Consider the following 19,682-nt stretch of genomic DNA (forward strand, 5'->3'; position numbering starts at 1 on the left):
AAGCACAAAACAGTCCAGCATACTTTAAACAATTACTTTATTTCTTGTACTTCATTAACTGTGAACAATCTGAAGTGGGTTACTTCCAAGGCAGCAGATAAATGTGACAGCTTTCTTCCTAGGATACGAGTCATTCCTTCAGTACCTGTCCTTAACTGAGACTGCGTCTTGCACCCTATTCCCCATTTAGTGCACTACATTTGACCAGAGCCCATAGGACTATAGTCAAAAGTGTGCTATATAGTAGTGCACTATAAAAGGGGAATAGGGTGCCATTTCGGAGGCAAGATGAGTGACATTTATATCCACACTGACAGATACAGAGCCAAGACGTTATTTCAGAGCAGACGGTTCAGTTGGCTGTTCTTCATCCCAGAGACGACTACGGTGCACCGCCATGTTTACGTTCCCAAAGCATAGTACGCGTCCCAGATGGCACCCTATTCCCTATATAGTGCACAACTTTTGACCGGAGCCCATAGGGTCAGTGCGAGTCCATGTGTGTGTATATATTTCAAGGCATTGTAGCCCATAGACCTCTGGTCAAAAGTAGTGCACTATATAGGGAATAGGGTGCCATCTGGGACACAGACAGTGTTGCCTACCAAGCCCACCCAGGCTCAGCTCACTCCTACATGATACACTGAGAGCCTTCATGTTGTACAACAGAAGCAGCCAGTGGTGAAGAATCCTAATCCCAGAGTATTTCATATCACAAGGTAAAAAATATTGCTTTTTAAAAACCAGCGACTCAGCACAAAACCTTGTCCTATATTAAGTCACATCCCACATCCCCATATCCTCAAAGAAGAAGGAGACAAGGAAATGATTCTAACAAGTGTTACCTTACATGCATTATGAAAACGGAGCAAGATGGCTGAGCTCTGTGGATGGCATTCAATTTAACAAAGACGTTAAACTGGATTTTCTTGAAACATTGAGATAAAAACACACAGACAGCATAAAATCTGTTCTTTTTCATGATTATTTCATTCATGTCATCATGGCTAGCAGGGGCTTTCAGTTAACATGGTGTGTGGTGATGCAGACCTGTTGTGACAGCTAGTGGTGGGTCGGTGTGTTTCATTGGGTTGGGTCAGTGCTACCTAGCAGCAGGGAGGAAAGAGGAACGATCAGACCTGGGACCAAGCTGACAGTGTTGCTGCTGGTTGAGGGGTTGGACTGGTGGTCAATGGCTCTGTGTGTGTATGTCACAGTATGTCACAATCAGTGCAAAATAGTTTATGTCAATGTGTGTGTGTGTGTGTGTGTGTGTGTGTGTGTGTGTGTGTGTGTGTGTGTGTGTGTGTGTGTGTGTGTGTGTGTGTGTGTGTGTGTGTGTGTACTTGATGTAAATCGGGCTTGTTTACTTTTCCTCTCTACGAGTTCAATTGGCCGGCTGTTAGAGACAAACGTGTTCATTCAAAGACATCGGAGAGGAGATGGTCTCCAACAGCCCTGAGAGTGAGAAGCAGAAGAATCCCAACAGAACAGTGGCAGCTAACTGTCCCCATGGAGACAGACAACAGGTCAAGTCCTAAACGCATCGTAGGGGAGGGGTGGAGGTCGGTCCAATATTAAAGTTCATGTAGTGGTTCTATATGGGTCAGAACAGGCGGGCTGCGGGGTCACTACATCATCACATCACGCAGCACTTGTTCTTGTGTTTGTGAGGGTCTTTGAAGCGTAGTCTCTGTCTGGAGCGGTATTTCTCCAGGTAGGTCAGCTGCTTGCTGTTGATCGCTCCCCTGCGCTTCCTGAGGAGAGAAAGACAGGTCTACTGTTACTCCCTACAGGAACCTCTGTCCCAGTGTCCACCCTGATCACTACCTCTGACCAGTGTCCACCCTGTTCACTACCTCTCACCAGTGTCCACCCTGATCACTACCTCTCACCAGTGTCCACCCTGATCACTACCTCTCACCAGTGTCCACCCTGATCACTACCTCAGACCAGTGTCCACCCTGTTCACTACCTCAGACCAGTGTCCACCCTGATCACTACCTCAGACCAGTGTCCACCCTGTTCACTACCTCTGACCAGTGTCCACCCTGTTTACTACCTCTGACCAGTGTCCACCCTGTTCACTACCTCTGACCAGTGTCCACCCTGTTTACTACCTCTGACCAGTGTCCACCCTGATCACTACCTCTCACCAGTGTCCACCCTGATCACTACCTCAGACCAGTGTCCACCCTGTTCACTACCTCTCACCAGTGTCCACCCTGATCACTACCTTAGACCAGTGTCCACCCTGTTCACTACCTCTGACCAGTGTCCACCCTGTTTACTACCTCTGACCAGTGTCCACCCTGATCACTACCTCAGACCAGTGTCCACCCTGTTCACTACCTCTCACCAGTGTCCACCCTGATCACTACCTCAGACCAGTGTCCACCCTGTTCACTACCTCTGACCAGTGTCCACCCTGTTTACTACCTCTGACCAGTGTCCACCCTGTTCACTACCTCTGACCAGTGTCCACCCTGATCACTACCTCAGACCAGTGTCCACCCTGTTCACTACCTCTCACCAGTGTCCACCCTGATCACTACCTCAGACCAGTGTCCACCCTGTTCACTACCTCTGACCAGTGTCCACCCTGTTTACTACCTCTGACCAGTGTCCACCCTGGTTAAAAGCAGTGCAACATTTAGGGACTAGGGGCCCACAGGGCTCTGGTTAAAAGCAGTGCAACATTTAGGGACTACGGGCTCACAGGGCTCTGGTTAAAAGCAGTGCAACATTTAGGGACTAGGGGCCCACAGGGCTCTGGTTAAAAGCAGTACAACATTTAGGGACTAGGGGCTCACAGGGCTCTGGTTAAAAGCAGTGCAACATTTAGGGACTAGGGGCCCACAGGGCTCTGGTTAAAAGCAGTGCAACATTTAGGGACTAGGGGCCCACAGGGCTCTGGTTAAAAGCAGTGCAACATTTAGGGACTACGGGCTCACAGGGCTCTGGTTAAAAGCAGTGTAACATTTAGGGACTAGGGGCCCACAGGGCTCTGGTTAAAAGCAGTACAACATTTAGGGACTAGGGGCTCACAGGGCTCTGGTTAAAAGCAGTGCAACATTTAGGGACTAGGGGCCCACAGGGCTCTGGTTAAAAGCAGTGCAACATTTAGGGACTAGGGGCCCACAGGGCTCTGGTTAAAAGCAGTACAACATTTAGGGACTAGGGGCCCACAGGGCTCTGGTTAAAAGCAGTACAACATTTAGGGACTAGGGGATCACAGGGCTCTGGTTAAAAGCAGTACAACATTTAGGGACTAGGGGCTCACAGGGCTCTGGTTAAAAGCAGTACAACATTTAGGGACTAGGGGCCCACAGGGCTCTGGTTAAAAGCAGTACAACATTTAGGGACTAGGGGCCCACAGGGCTCTGGTTAAAAACAGTGCAACATTTAGGGAATAGGGGCCCACAGGGCTCTGGTTAAAAGCAGTTGAACATTTAGGGACTAGGGGCTCACAGGGCTCTGGTTAAAAGCAGTTCAACATTTAGGGAATAGGGGCCCACAGGGCTCTGGTTAAAAGCAGTTGAACATTTAGGGACTAGGGGCCCACAGGGCTCTGGTTAAAAACAGTGCAACATTTAGGGAATAGGGGCCCACAGGGCTCTGGTTAAAAGCAGTTGAACATTTAGGGACTAGGGGCCCACAGGCTCTCATGTAAAGAGACATTTATAATTCACTTAGGGGATGATTTTCCCGGATCCACACGAAGCCTATTTATTCCTTGACTATAAAGCACTTTCAATTCAGATTCTCCATTGAGCATGGTGCTCAGTCCGGGAGGGCAGTAGGCTTGATGTTTTTCCAGAGAACCCGACCCATAATGTGGAGCCTATGAGTGTCAGAAGAATCCAGAGGTGTGCAGAGCCCTGGCTGAGTGAAAGACACTCCCGGCTCAAACCACATAAACCTCCTCAGTGGAGAGCGGTTCAATCCCTTTATCCCTCCTCATGATGTCCCATAAACCTCCTCAGTGGAGAGCGGTTCAATCCCTTTATCCCTCATCATGATGTCCCATAAACCTCCTCAGTGGAGAGCGGTTCAATCCCTTTATCCCTCCTCATGATGTCCCATAAACCTCCTCAGTGGAGAGCGGTTCAATCCCTTTATCCCTCCTCATGATGTCCCATAAACCTCCTCAGTGGAGAGCGGTTCAATCCCTTTATCCCTCCTCATGATGTCCCATAAACCTCCTCAGTGGAGAGCGGTTCAATCCCTTTATCCCCCCTCATGATGTCCCATAAACCTCCTCAGTGGAGAGCGGTTCAATCCCTTCAACCCTCCTCATGATGTCCCATAAACCTCCTCAGTGGAGAGCGGTTCAATCCCTTCATCCCTCCTCATGATGTCCCATAAACCTCCTCAGTGGAGAGCGGTTCAATCCCTTTATCCCTCCTCACGATGTCCCATAAACCTCCTCAGTGGAGAGCGGTTCAATCCCTTTATCCCCCCTCATGATGTCCCATAAACCTCCTCAGTGGAGAGCGGTTCAATCCCTTTATCCCTCCTCATGATGTCCCATAAACCTCCTCAGTGGAGAGCGGTTCAATCCCTTTATCCCTCCTCATGATGTCCCATAAACCTCCTCAGTGGAGAGCGGTTCAATCCCTTTATCCCTCCTCATGATGTCCCATAAACCTCCTCAGTGGAGAGCGGTTCAATCCCTTTATCCCTCCTCATGATGTCCCATAAACCTCCTCAGTGGAGAGCGGTTCAATCCCTTTATCCCTCCTCATGATGTCCCATAAACCTCCTCAGTGGAGAGCGGTTCAATCCCTTTATCCCTCCTCATGATGTCCCCATCTAAATATACAACTGTCAGATGAAACAGGAACAACACTAAAAAGGTTGTGTGGACTTCCACTCTCCTTAAAAACATCAAGAGACGGGAGGTGAGGTGTACATACTGCCTGATGAACTGAACTGAATCTGGAGGTGAGGTGTACATACTGCCTGATGAACTGAACTGAATCTGGAGGTGAGGTGTACATACTGCCTGATGAACTGAACTGAATCTGGAGGTGAGGTGTACATACTGCCTGATGAACTGAACTGAATCTGGAGGTGAGGTGTACATACTGCCTGATGAACTGAACTGAATCTGGAGGTGAGGTGTACATACTGCCTGATGAACTGAACTGAATCTGGAGGTGAGGTGTACATACTGCCTGATGAACTGAACTGAATCTGGAGGTGAGGTGTACATACTGCCTGATGAACTGAACTGAATCTGGAGGTGAGGTGTACATACTGCCTGATGAACTGAACTGAATCTGGAGGTGAGGTGTACATACTGCCTGATGAACTGAACTGAATCTGGAGGTGAGGTGTACATACTGCCTGATGAACTGAACTGAATCTGGAGGTGAGGTGTACATACTGCCTGATGAACTGAATCTGAAGGTGAGGTGTACATACTGCCTGATGAACTGAACTGAATCTGGAGGTGAGGTGTACATACTGCCTGATGAACTGAACTGAATCTGGAGGTGAGGTGTACATACTGCCTGATGAACTGAACTGAATCTGGAGGTGAGGTGTTCATACTGCCTGATGAACTGAATCTGGAGGTGAGGTGTACATACTGCCTGATGAACTGAATCTGGAGGTGAGGTGTACATACTGCCTGATGAACTGAATCTGGAGGTGAGGTGTACATACTGCCTGATGAACTGAACTGAATCTGGAGGTGAGGTGTACATACTGCCTGATGAACTGAACTGAATCTGGAGGTGAGGTGTACATACTGCCTGATGAACTGAATCTGGAGGTGAGGTGTACATACTGCCTGATGAACTGAATCTGGAGGTGAGGTGTACATACTGCCTGATGAACTGAATGCTGGAGGTGAGGTGTACATACTGCCTGATGAACTGAATGCTGGAGGTGAGGTGTACATACTGCCTGATGAACTGAATCTGGAGGTGAGGTGTACATACTGCCTGATGAACTGAATCTGGAGGTGAGGTGTACATACTGCCTGATGAACTGAATCTGGAGGTGAGGTGTACATACTGCCTGATGAACTGAACTGAATCTGGAGGTGAGGTGTACATACTGCCTGATGAACTGAACTGAATCTGGAGGTGAGGTGTACATACTGCCTGATGAACTGAATCTGGAGGTGAGGTGTACATACTGCCTGATGAACTGAACTGCCTCCTCATACTTCATCCCGCCCTCGATCAGAGCCAGAGCCACCAGCACAGGAGCCCTGGAGGGAGAAACACAAAGAAACAGCCTTTACCTGCTGTTGCTAATACTGGGACTTAAAGACACAGTCACACTGCTGCTAATACTGGGACTTAAAGACACAGTCACACTGCTGCTAATACTGGGACTTAAAGACACAGTCACACTGCTGCTAATACTGGGACTTAAAGACACAGTCACACTGCTGATACTAATACTGTGACTTAACGACACAGTCACACTGCTGATACTAATACTGTGACTTAAAGACACAGTCAAGCTGCTGCTAATACTGGGACTTAAAGACACAGTCAAGCTGCTGCTAATACTGGGACTTAAAGACACAGTCAAGCTGCTGCTAATACTGGGACTTAAAGACACAGTCAAGCTGCTGCTAATACTGGGACTTAAAGACACAGTCACACTGCTGCTAATACTGGGACTTAAAGACACAGTCACACTGCTACTAATACTGGGACTTAAAGACACAGTCATACTGCTACTAATACTGGGACTTAAAGACACAGTCACACTGCTGCTAATACTGGGACTTAAAGACACAGTCACACTGCTGCTAATACTGGGACTTAAAGACACAGTCACACTGCTGCTAATACTGGGACTTAAAGACACAGTCAAGCTGCTACTAATACTGGGACTTAAAGACACAGTCACACTGCTGCTAATACTGGGACTTAAAGACACAGTCAAGCTGCTGCTAATACTGGGACTTAAAGACACAGTCAAGCTGCTGATACTAATACTGGGACTTAAAGACACAGTCACACTGCTGCTAATACTGGGACTTAAAGACACAGTCACACTGCTGCTAATACTGGGACTTAAAGACACAGTCACGCTGCTGCTAATACTGGGACTTAAAGACACAGTCACACTGCTGCTACTAATACTGGGACTTAAAGACACAGTCACACTGCTGCTACTAATACTGGTACTTAAAGACACAGTCACACTGCTGCTACTAATACTGGGACTTAAAGACACAGTCACACTGCTGCTACTAATACTGGTACTTAAAGACACAGTCACACTGCTGCTAATACTGGGACTTAAAGACACAGTCACGCTGCTGCTAATTCTGGGACTTAAAGACACAGTCACACTGCTGCTACTAATACTGGGACTTAAAGACACAGTCACATTGCTGCTACTAATACTGGGACTTAAAGACACAGTCACACTGCTGCTACTAATACTGGGACTTAAAGACACAGTCATGCTGCTGCTAATACTGGGACTTAAAGACACAGTCACGCTGCTACTAATACTGGTACTTAAAGACACAGTCACACTGCTACTAATACTGGGACTTAAAGACACAGTCAAGCTGCTGCTAATACTGGGACTTAAAGACACAGTCACACTGCTGCTAATACTGGGACTTAACGACACAGTCAAGCTGCTGCTAATACTGGGACTTAAAGACACAGTCATGCTGCTGCTAATACTGGGACTTAAAGACACAGTCACGCTGCTGCTAATACTGGGACTTAAAGACACAGTCACACTGCTGCTAATACTGGGACTTAAAGACACAGTCAAGCTGCTGCTAATACTGGGACTTAAAGACACAGTCACGCTGCTGCTAATACTGGGACTTAAAGACACAGTCACGCTGCTGCTAATACTGGGACTTAAAGACACAGTCACGCTGCTGCTACTACTGGGACTTAAAGACACAGTCACACTGCTGCTAATACTGGTACTTAAAGACACAGTCACACTGCTGCTAATACTGGGACTTAAAGACACAGTCTCACTGCTGCTAATACTGGGACTTAAAGACACAGTCACGCTGCTGCTAATACTGGGACTTAAAGACACAGTCAAGCTGCTGCTAATACTGGGACTTAAAGACACAGTCACGCTGCTGCTAATACTGGGACTTAAAGACACAGTCAAGCTGCTGCTAATACTGGGACTTAAAGACACAGTCACACTGCTGCTAATACTGGTACTTAAAGACACAGTCACGCTGCTGCTAATACTGGGACTTAAAGACACAGTCACACTGCTGCTAATACTGGTACTTAAAGACACAGTCACGCTGCTGCTAATACTGGGACTTAAAGACACAGTCATGCTGCTGCTAATACTGGGACTTAAAGACACAGTCACGCTGCTACTAATACTGGGACTTAAAGACACAGTCACACTGCTACTAATACTGGGACTTAAAGACACAGTCACGCTGCTACTAATACTGGGACTTAAAGACACAGTCACACTGCTGCTACTAATACTGGGACTTAAAGACACAGTCACGCTGCTGCTAATACTGGGACTTAAAGACACAGTCAGAACTTTATGGGCCCTGGTCAAAAGTAGTGCACTTAATAGGGAATATGGTGCCATTTGGGACGTTACCATAGAAACAGCATTCACATAGTAAGACTTTATTAAAGACATCCATTCGTGTCCTTCCTGTTATGCCCCCAGCAACGTCCCTCTCCATGTTGTCACAACACAGCCAGTTCCCAGGGAATGGAGTTCATTCTGGTTTAAACTGTTCTGCTTTGGACAAAGGAAAGCCCTGCTGTGGGTTGACAGCTGCAACTGGTTGTGCTGTATTTGGCCACTCATATTTACAGGTAACAAATCATTAGGAAAAGCTGTAGCCCACTTTCCCCTTTTCTAGCCTTACATGGGGTTGTTGCTGTGGTTACGGTAAGTCAGTGTGGAAATAGAAAGCTGAAGAGCATAACACCACTAACACAAACACTGGACTTCTAGGAATCACTGAAGCTGGATGAGGTGCCTGCCTGGACACGAGACATTCAACTAGATTCATCTATCTAACTCTACCCTGTCGAGCCATATCAGCCTCCAGACCACTTAGATGTCACAGAGGGTACCAGCTGAACGCCAAAAACTCCCCAGCTGATTAACAGGACAACAAACAGTTCAGAGTAAAGTAAACATTGGCGCCCTGTCAAAAACCACAGACGAGTCCCAGAGGAGGTCTCCAGTACGTCACAGATAGACGATGCTTCACCAACACAGGGAGGGGAGACTGGGAAGCTCCTTCAGCTTACCCAGACAGGGGAGGCTGGCGGGCTCCTTCAGCTTACCCAGACAGGGGAGGCTGGCGGGCTCCTTCAGCTTACCCAGAGAGGGGAGGCTGGGGAGCTCCTTCAGCTTACCCAGACAGGGGAGGCTGGCGGGCTCCTTCAGCTTACCCAGACAGGGGAGGCTGTCGGGCTCCTTCAGCTTACCCAGACAGGGGAGGCTGGCGGGCTCCTTCAGCTTACCCAGAGAGGGGAGGCTGGGGAGCTCCTTCAGCTTACCCAGATAGGGGAGGCTGGGGAGCTCCTTCAGCTTACCCAGATAGGGGAGGCTGGGGAGCTCCTTCAGCTTACCCAGAGGGGGGAGGCTGGAGGGCTCCTTCAGCTTACCCAGAGAGGGGAGGCTGGGGAGCTCCTTCAGCTTACCCAGAGAGGGGAGGCTGGGGAGCTCCTTCAGCTTACCCAGAGAGGGGAGGCTGGGGAGCTCCTTCAGCTTACCCAGAGAGGGGAGGCTGGGGGAGCTCCTTCAGCTTACCCGGAGAGGGGAGGCTGGGGAGCTTCTTCAGCTTACCCAGAGAGGGGAGGCTGGGGGGCTCCTTCAGCTTACCCAGAGAGGAGAGGCTGGGAGGCTCCTTCAGCTTACCCAGAGAGGGGAGGGAGGGAAGAGGCTGGGGAGGCCAGGGGGCTTGGGGGGCTACTTCAGCTTACCTAGGAGGGGAGGGAGGGAAGAGGCTGGGGAGGCTAGGGGTCTGGGAGGCTCCTTCAGCTTACCCAGGAGGGGAGGGAAGAGGCTGGGGAGGCCAGGGGGCTGGGGGGCTCCTTCAGCTTACCCAGGAGGGGAGGGAGGGAAGAGCCTGGGGAGGCTAGGGGGCTCCTTCAGCTAACACAGGAAGGGGAACGGAAGAGGCTGGGGAAGTCAGGGGGCTGGAGGGGAGGGGAAGAGGGTCTCCTTCAGCTTCCTACCAATGAGCTCAACCATTATTAGTACCAAAGGCCTGGTTTAACCTGGTTTAATGGCTCTCTATTGCCCACAAGGCTCTGGTCAAAAGTAGTGCACTATGTATAGAATAGTGTACCATTTGAGACATTTTCTCCTCTACTAGCTAGCTAATACTTCATCAGTACAGATGTGACTCGTTGTCTTGTCTCTCCTCTGACATAGAGGACACCTGAAGGAACACCAGACAGGACAGGGCTAAAATGAGCCTGGTAACCAGATCAGTTCGTGCTTCTATTTAGTCAACTCCTCTTATGTTGGTTGGCATGCCAACCATAAGATCTAATGTATGGCATGCCAATCATAAGAACTAATGTATGGCATGCCAACCATAAGATCTAATGTATGGCATGCCAACCATAAGAACTAATGTATGGCATGCCAACCATTAGAAGTAATGTATGGCGTGGCCAACGGGAGTCCAGAGGCTCAACTATAGAACATACATTACAGGTCTGGGCATGGCCAACCAGAATACAGCTAACAGACATTTCACAAGACAACTGGCTACATCCCAAATGGCAGCCTATTCCCTACATAGTGCACTACTTTTGACCAGAGTTCTGGTGAGCTGACTAGTAGAGATCCAATCTGAGAGGATACATTTAGAGACACAATAGAAATGCTGCTTCAACGTTTTTCAGACCTCAACCTCTGTGCTTTGAATAATAAACGGTGGATTAGTTGAGAAGGAGTGGTCCTTGGCTAACAGTTGACTTTGGCTTGGGTCTGTCTGCATGCAGAGAGAGGGACCTGGTCAGGCTGTAGGAGAAGGGGAGAGACTGGTGGCTGCTGAGACAGTGGCCGTCACAGTGGGTGGGTGACACTGCAGCCTTGTGAGCTTGGCTCAACTGTCTCACCCAATCAGAACCCTAAGACAGAAGAGTATTAATGATCCGTACCGTCCCAGCCCGGCAACACAGTGCACCGCCACGCAGCAGCCAGGGTCCTCACGGAACTTAGTCTTCAGCAGGTTCAGCCAATCATCTACGATCTTAGTGGGCGGAGGGGCACCGTCATCAAAGGCCCAGTCCTGGAAAACATACAAATACATTCACATTAGAAAACAATGTAATTGTCTACACAATGTGGGAACTGGTCTTCGGCATCACACATCATAAACAGTACAATTCTGTCTCTCTGACAGAAACAGCTGATTAGCATTGGCACTCTGAGGGAGCCCATTGTTACGAGACAAAGCAGCTCTACACTGCACCCCTACCTACTCTAAACTGAGGAACCAGACAAAGCAGCTCTACACTGCACCCCTACCTACTCTAAACTGAGGAACCAGACTAAGCAGCTCTACACTGCACCCCTACCTAAGCTAAACTGAGGAACCAGACTAAGCAGCTCTACACTGCACCCCTACCTACTCTAAACTGAGGAACCAGACTAAGCAGCTCTACACTGCACCCCTACCTACTCTAAACTGAGGAACCAGACTAAGCAGCTCTACACTGCACCCCTACCTACTCTAAACTGAGGAACCAGACAAAGCAGCTCTACACTGCACCCCTACCTACTCTAAACTGAGGAACCAGACTAAGCAGCTCTACACTGCACCCCTACCTACTCTAAACTGAGGAACCAGACTAAGCAGCTCTACACTGCACCCCTACCTACTCTAAACTGAGGAACCAGACAAAGCAGCTCTACACTGCACCCCTACCTACTCTAAACTGAGGAACCAGACTAAGCAGCTCTACACTGCACCCCTACCTACTCTAAACTGAGGAACCAGACAAAGCAGCTCTACACTGCACCCCTACCTACTCTAAACTGAGGAACCAGACAAAGCAGCTCTACACTGCACCCCTACCTACTCTAAACTGAGGAACCAGACAAAGCAGCTCTACACTGCACCCCTACCTACTCTAAACTGAGGAACCAGACTAAGCAGCTCTACACTGCACCCCTACCTACTCTAAACCGAGGAACCAGACAAAGCAGCTCTACACTGCACCCCTACCTACTCTAAACTGAGGAACCAGACTAAGCAGCTCTACACTGCACCCCTACCTACTCTAAACTGAGGAACCAGACAAAGCAGCTCTACACTGCACCCCTACCTAATCTAAACTGAGGAACCAGACTAAGCAGCTCTACACTGCACCCCTACCTACTCTAAACTGAGGAATCAGACAACGCAGCTCTACACTGCACCCCTACCTACTCTAAACTGAGGAACCAGACTAAGCAGCTCTACACTGCACCCCTACCTACTCTAAACTGAGGAATCAGACAACGCAGCTCTACACTGCACCCCTACCTACTCTAAACTGAGGAACCAGACAAAGCAGCTCTACACTGCACCCCTACCTACTCTAAACTGAGGAACCAGACTAAGCAGCTCTACACTGCACCCCTACCTAATCTAAACTGAGGAACCAGACTAAGCAGCTCTACACTGCACCCCTACCTACTCTAAACTGAGGAATCAGACAACGCAGCTCTACACTGCACCCCTAACTACTCTAAACTGAGGAACCAGACAAAGCAGCTCTACACTGCACCCCTACCTACTCTAAACTGAGGAATCAGACAACGCAGCTCTACACTGCACCCCTACCTAATCTAAACTGAGGAACCAGACAAAGCAGCTCTACACTGCACCCCTACCTACTCTAAACTGAGGAACCAGACAACGCAGCTCTACACTGCACCCCTACCTACTCTAAACTGAGGAACCAGACTAAGCAGCTCTACACTGCACCCCTACCTACTCTAAACTGAGGAACCAGACTAAGCAGCTCTACACTGCACCCCTACCTACTCTAAACTGAGGAACCAGACTAAGCAGCTCTACACTGCACCCCTACCTACTCTAAACTGAGGAACCAGACAAAGCAGCTCTACACTGCACCCCTACCTACTCTAAACTGAGGAACCAGACAAAGCAGCTCTACACTGCACCCCTACCTACTCTAAACTGAGGAACCAGACAAAGCAGCTCTACACTGCACCCCTACCTACTCTAAACTGAGGAACCAGACTAAGCAGCTCTACACTGCACCCCTACCTACTCTAAACTGAGGAACCAGACAAAGCAGCTCTACACTGCACCCCTACCTACTCTAAACTGAGGAACCAGACAAAGCAGCTCTACACTGCACCCCTACCTACTCTAAACTGAGGAACCAGACAAAGCAGCTCTACACTGCACCCCTACCTACTCTAAACTGAGGAACCAGACTAAGCAGCTCTACACTGCACCCCTACCTACTCTAAACTGAGGAACCAGACAAAGCAGCTCTACACTGCACCCCTACCTACTCTAAACTGAGGAACCAGACAAAGCAGCTCTACACTGCACCCCTACCTACTCTAAACTGAGGAATCAGACAACGCAGCTCTACACTGCACCCCTACCTAATCTAAACTGAGGAACCAGACAAAGCAGCTCTACACTGCACCCCTACCTACTCTAAACTGAGGAACCAGACTAAGCAGCTCTACACTGCACCCCTACCTACTCTAAACTGAGGAACCAGACTAAGCAGCTCTACACTGCACCCCTACCTACTCTAAACTGAGGAACCAGACTAAGCAGCTCTACACTGCACCCCTACCTACTCTAAACTGAGGAACCAGACTAAGCAGCTCTACACTGCACCCCTACCTACTCTAAACTGAGGAACCAGACAAAGCAGCTCTACACTGCACCCCTACCTACTCTAAACTGAGGAACCAGACAAAGCAGCTCTACACTGCACCCCTACCTACTCTAAACTGAGGAACCAGACAAAGCAGCTCTACACTGCACCCCTACCTACTCTAAACTGAGGAACCAGACTAAGCAGCTCTACACTGCACCCCTACCTACTCTAAACTGAGGAACCAGACAAAGCAGCTCTACACTGCACCCCTACCTACTCTAAACTGAGGAACCAGACAAAGCAGCTCTACACTGCACCCCTACCTACTCTAAACTGAGGAACCAGACAAAGCAGCTCTACACTGCACCCCTACCTACTCTAAACTGAGGAACCAGACAAAGCAGCTCTACACTGCACCCCTACCTACTCTAAACTGAGGAACCAGACTAAGCAGCTCTACACTGCACCCCTACCTACTCTAAACTGAGGAACCAGACAAAGCAGCTCTACACTGCACCCCTACCTACTCTAAACTGAGGAACCAGACAAAGCAGCTCTACACTGCACCCCTACCTACTCTAAACTGAGGAATCAGACAACGCAGCTCTACACTGCACCCCTACCTAATCTAAACTGAGGAACCAGACAAAGCAGCTCTACACTGCACCCCTACCTACTCTAAACTGAGGAACCAGACAACGCAGCTCTACACTGCACCCCTACCTACTCTAAACTGAGGAACCAGACTAAGCAGCTCTACACTGCACCCCTACCTACTCTAAACTGAGGAACCAGACTAAGCAGCTCTACACTGTACCCCTACCTACTCTAAACTGAGGAACCAGACTAAGCAGCTCTACACTGCACCCCTACCTACTCTAAACTGAGGAACCAGACAAAGCAGCTCTACACTGCACCCCTACCTACTCTAAACTGAGGAACCAGACAAAGCAGCTCTACACTGCACCCCTACCTACTCTAAACTGAGGAACCAGACAAAGCAGCTCTACACTGCACCCCTACCTACTCTAAACTGAGGAACCAGACTAAGCAGCTCTACACTGCACCCCTACCTACTCTAAACTGAGGAACCAGACAAAGCAGCTCTACACTGCACCCCTACCTACTCTAAACTGAGGAACCAGACAAAGCAGCTCTACACTGCACCCCTACCTACTCTAAACTGAGGAACCAGACAAAGCAGCTCTACACTGCACCCCTACCTACTCTAAACTGAGGAACCAGACAAAGCAGCTCTACACTGCACCCCTAACTACTCTAAACTGAGGAACCAGACAAAGCAGAATCCCCTACTGAGGGAGAATGTATTAAAAGAGTTTGTGAAGCGCTGCATGTCTGAAACAACTGGTTCCAAGCCGCTGCACACTGTGAAATGAGACCTCTGTACCCACATAACAGGGAGGAACGCAGAGTGTACCAACCTCAGTCATCTAAGCATGACTCTCAACATGAACAAACTGTCACCACAGACAACACACTGTCCTGTGTCCTTCCTTCACCATTCACTCTTCCTGCCATCTCAACAAGCACCTCCCATCCAAACAGTGGGAACATTCAGTCAGCGACTGGTGGTTTCTGAGGGCCTAGATGTGTCTCAAATGGTACCCTATTCCCTATATAGTGCACTACAATAGGGCTCTGGTCAAAATTAGTGCACAATATAGGCAATAGGGTGCCATTTGGGACACATACCATGTTCCATCAGCACCCACAGCATCAGGAAAGACTTCTGTCAACACAGACACACTATAAGGGTTTGTTTGTAGTTGGTGCAGAACCACAACACAGAACAGATGTGTGGTTACCTCTTCTTCACTGAATGAACTGTGGTGAACTGTTTGACTTCAACGTTTAATTGGTTTGGCTAGTGTACATTAAATCAGTCGGTTGGATACAATGTATTTTTCTGGCCATGTTGGGCTATCATCCTCTATAATGACAAACATTCTTTCATTGAAGGATTAGACAATGATGGTAGATTAACTAAGACATCCATCACCAGGTCAGATATAGACCTAATGCACCACACAGCATCAAGGATGCTCAAACCAGCTGTTTGACTCCTCCATTTGACAGATAAAGGCTTAAAGCAGAAACCATGGGTGTCTAGATCAGTCACACTAGAGACCCATCAGACACTGTATCCGGCCGTGATTGGGAGTCCCATAGGGCGACGCACAATTGGCCCAGCGTCGTTCGGGTTTGGTCGGCGTAGGCCGTCATTGTAAATAAGAATTTGTTCTTAACTGACTTGCCTAGTTAAATAAAAGGTTACATGTAAAAACACACACACAGACAGACAGAGACAGAGAGAGACAGAGACAGAGACAGAGAGACAGAGAGACAGAGAGACAGAGAGACAGAGAGACAGAGAGACAGAGAGACAGAGAGAGAGAGAGAGACAGAGAGAGTCATCTCTTATCATCTAGTGGAGTGGGACTTCCAACACCACAATACCTGCTCCCAGGAACAAACATCTTGTGTGATTGACGACAATGCGTTACCAAGGCAACAGCTCCCTTCAAAAGCCCTCGGGGGCTCAGCTGAACCAGTGGATCACAGGCTGGGAAGGATGTTATGATGACATCACTATTTCACACTGCCATGAATAGAAAGGTGCAACTGGGACTTTCTCTGTTAAAAAAACAAACAAGAAAGTGATCTGAAGGACTGATACTACAGGATGAACAAGAGGATGTCTCGTCAGCGCCAGCGTTTCCTGTTTCCTTCTGATCATCTCCAGTGAGGGAACAACAGGTGTGCTGGGTGTGAACCACCTCTGGGGTTAAGGGGCGTTCCACATGGACACTGTAGGCTGCGTCCCAAACGGGTCATAGGACCCAGAGCCTAGGGTTGGGACCATACCAGTATCGTGATACTCATTAGTATCGTGACAAGGAAACAAAACATGACGCGGCTGTAACTTTTTGGGGAAAACAGCCCTAATGAAACATATAGGATATTCAGGGCACCATTTTGGACGCACACAGTATCCATTCTACCAGTAACACAGAGGTAAAACACACAACAGGATCCATTCTACCAGTAACACACAGGCAAAACCCACAACAGGATGCATTCTATCAGTAACACACAGGCAAAACACACAACAGGATGCATTCTATCAGTAACACACAGGCAAAACCCACAACAGGATGCATTCTATCAGTAACACACAGGCAAAACACACAACAGTATCCATCCTACCAATAACACACAGGCAAAACACACAACAGTATCCATTCTACCAGTAACACACAGGCAAAACACACAACAGGATCCATTATATCAGTAACATACAGGCAAAACACACAACAGGATCCATTATATCAGTAACATACAGGCAAAACCCACAAAAGGATCCATCCTACCAGTAACACACAGGCAAAACCCACAACAGGATCCATTCTACTCTCTGTTCAGTGTTCCAGGTATGACACTAATCCTGTACATGGCAAGGCCTGACCCTAACCTCACATGAAATGCCTTGAATTGCTCTGCATCCTGCTATGGACATCTAAAGAAGCTGTGGGCAACAAGATATGTAGAAGTCACCACAACACCGAAGATACAGAAATGGCCATTTGCATGTCTGTTGTGACCACAGAACTCCATAATGGGTGAACCTGTTGTGACAACCTTGAGAGTAAATCTCTCCCTAATAGAATCTTAGACTGTAGAGAGGATGTGGGTAAAAATACCATTTACATCTACTAAGAGGTGAACAGAGCCGCCTGGTATGTCAACAGTAAGCTATTCATGTCGTGAAGCTCATTACAAGTCGCTCCAACCAACGCAGCCCAGAGCTAGAGACAAGAGCTTGGAGGAGGAGGCAGAGTTCTAATTGTGGCCGAAGAACGTCTTGGGCCGTTTCCCGGAACCCCCAGAACAGACCTTGTCACCATGGTATCCTTCTTCCTCTGCAACTTGACTATCGTACGGCAGGCAGCGAGACGTTTGGCAGAGTGTAGGTCTCAAATCTGGCAACCTATTCCCTTTATAGTGCAGTGCACTACTTATGATTAAGGCCCATACAGCTCTGCTCAAAAGTAGTGCACTATATAGGCAATAGGGTGCCATTTTGGGCCACTTCCTGAATGAGTCCACAGTCCCTTTATATCAGCCAGCTGAACGTTATCACATGCTACAGAGGACGGTCTATGTTAAGTCAGTCACAAGGTGGATGGATGCACCTCTGGTACTTACCACTGTTATTGTTGGTTATATATGGCCTCCAAATATACCTCCACCATTACTGATACACTGGTAAGACTAAAGTAACGTGCAAAAGCAGAGAGTGTGGGAGTAACGTTTCTCCACATAATGCCAATAAATAACCTCTGAGCAATGAAAGCATCAGGAGCCATGCCAGACGGAACAGACAGTGCAGCACATTACACAGCGTGCTGAAGGAGACAGACAACGTGGGTTTCATCTGGAGTTCAGGGAGATGTGGAGGGGAACAGGGAACTGGGTTTCACCTGCCAGCCAGTCTCTCTCAGCTGGTGGCTAATCTTCTGCTCTCTGCTGTGTTCCTATTGAAGAGGAGGCACTGACCCAGTCAGTCAGCAAGTGTACAAGGGTACGTCCCAAATGGCACCCTATTCCCTACATAGTGCACTACCTTTGACCAGAGCCAGACTCAGTCAGCCAGGATTCAAGGCTCTCAATTCAATTTCAATTTAAGGGCTTTATTGGCATGGGAAACATATGTTTACATTGCCAAAGCAAGTGAAATAGATAATAAACAAAAGGGAAATAAACAAAAAATGAACATTAAACTCACAAAAGTTCCAAAAGAATAAAGACAATTCAAATGTCATATTATGTATACAGACAGTGCTGTAATGATATGCAAATAGTGCTTCTACACCTGCATTGCTTGCTGTTTTGGGGTTTTAGGCTGGGTTTCTGTACAGCACTTCGAGATATTAGCTGATGTACAAAGGGCTATATAAAATAAACTTGATTGAAACTTGAAATAGTTCAAGTACAAAAGGGAAAATAAATAAACATAAATATTAGGTTGTATTTACAATGGCGTTTGTTCTACACTGGTTGCCCTTTTCATGTGGCAACAGGTCACAAATCTTGCTGCTGTGATTGCACACTGTGGTATTTCACCCAGTAGATATGGGAGTTTATCAAAATTGGATTTGTTTTTGAATTCTTTGTGGGTCTGTGTAATCTGAGTGAAATATGTTTCTCTAATTTGGTCATACATTTGGCAGGAGGTTAGGAAGTGCAGCTCAGTTTCCACCTCATTTTGTGGGCAGTGTGCATATAGCCTGTCTTCGGCGGCCTCTCTCAATAGCAAGGCTATGCTCACGCTCTCTCTCACACAGGGAAGAGAGAGGAATCAGTCAGCCAGGATACAAGGCTCTCTCTCACACAGGGAAAAGAAGAGAGAGGACTCTCTCAGTCAGGATTCAAGGCTCTCTCTCACACAGGGAAAAGAAGAGAGAGGACTCTCTCAGTCAGGATACAAGGCTCTCTCTCACAGGGAAAAGAAGAGAGAGGAATCAGTCAGTCAGGATACAAGGCTCTCTCTCACACAGGGAAGAGAAGAGAGAGGAATCAGTCAGTCAGGATACAAGGCTCTCTCTCACACAGGGAAAAGAAGAGAGAGGACTCAGTCAGCCAGGATTCAAGGCTCTCTCTCACACAGGGAAGAGAAGAGAGAGGAATCAGTCAGCCAGGATACAAGGCTCTCTCTCACACAGGGAAAAGAAGAGAGAGGACTCAGTCAGTCAGGATACAAGGCTCTCTCTCACACAGGGAAGAGAAGAGAGAGGAATCTGTGTGACCGTGTCACTCTGATAACACAACAGAGAG

The 19,682-nt window shown here is 48.1% G+C and overlaps 1 protein-coding gene across 1 annotated transcript; it reads right to left on the reverse strand.

Annotated features, from left to right (window-relative positions):
* Nucleotides 1-20: 20 nt before the first annotated feature.
* LOC129843759 (protein tyrosine phosphatase type IVA 3-like) lies at nucleotides 21-11,296 on the reverse strand. The gene is made up of 3 exons (XM_055912357.1): nucleotides 11,130-11,296; nucleotides 6,152-6,226; nucleotides 21-1,757 (listed from the first exon to the last, which is right to left on the reverse strand). Exons 1-3 carry the CDS (start codon nucleotides 11,279-11,281, stop codon nucleotides 1,640-1,642), a joined length of 345 nt encoding a protein of 114 aa, XP_055768332.1. The 5' UTR covers nucleotides 11,282-11,296; the 3' UTR covers nucleotides 21-1,639.
* Between the last annotated feature and the right edge of the window lie 8,386 nt (nucleotides 11,297-19,682).

Source organism: Salvelinus fontinalis, unplaced genomic scaffold (assembly GCF_029448725.1).
Source record: "Salvelinus fontinalis isolate EN_2023a unplaced genomic scaffold, ASM2944872v1 scaffold_0158, whole genome shotgun sequence".
In the NCBI taxonomy this organism is placed as follows: Eukaryota; Metazoa; Chordata; class Actinopteri; order Salmoniformes; family Salmonidae; genus Salvelinus; species Salvelinus fontinalis.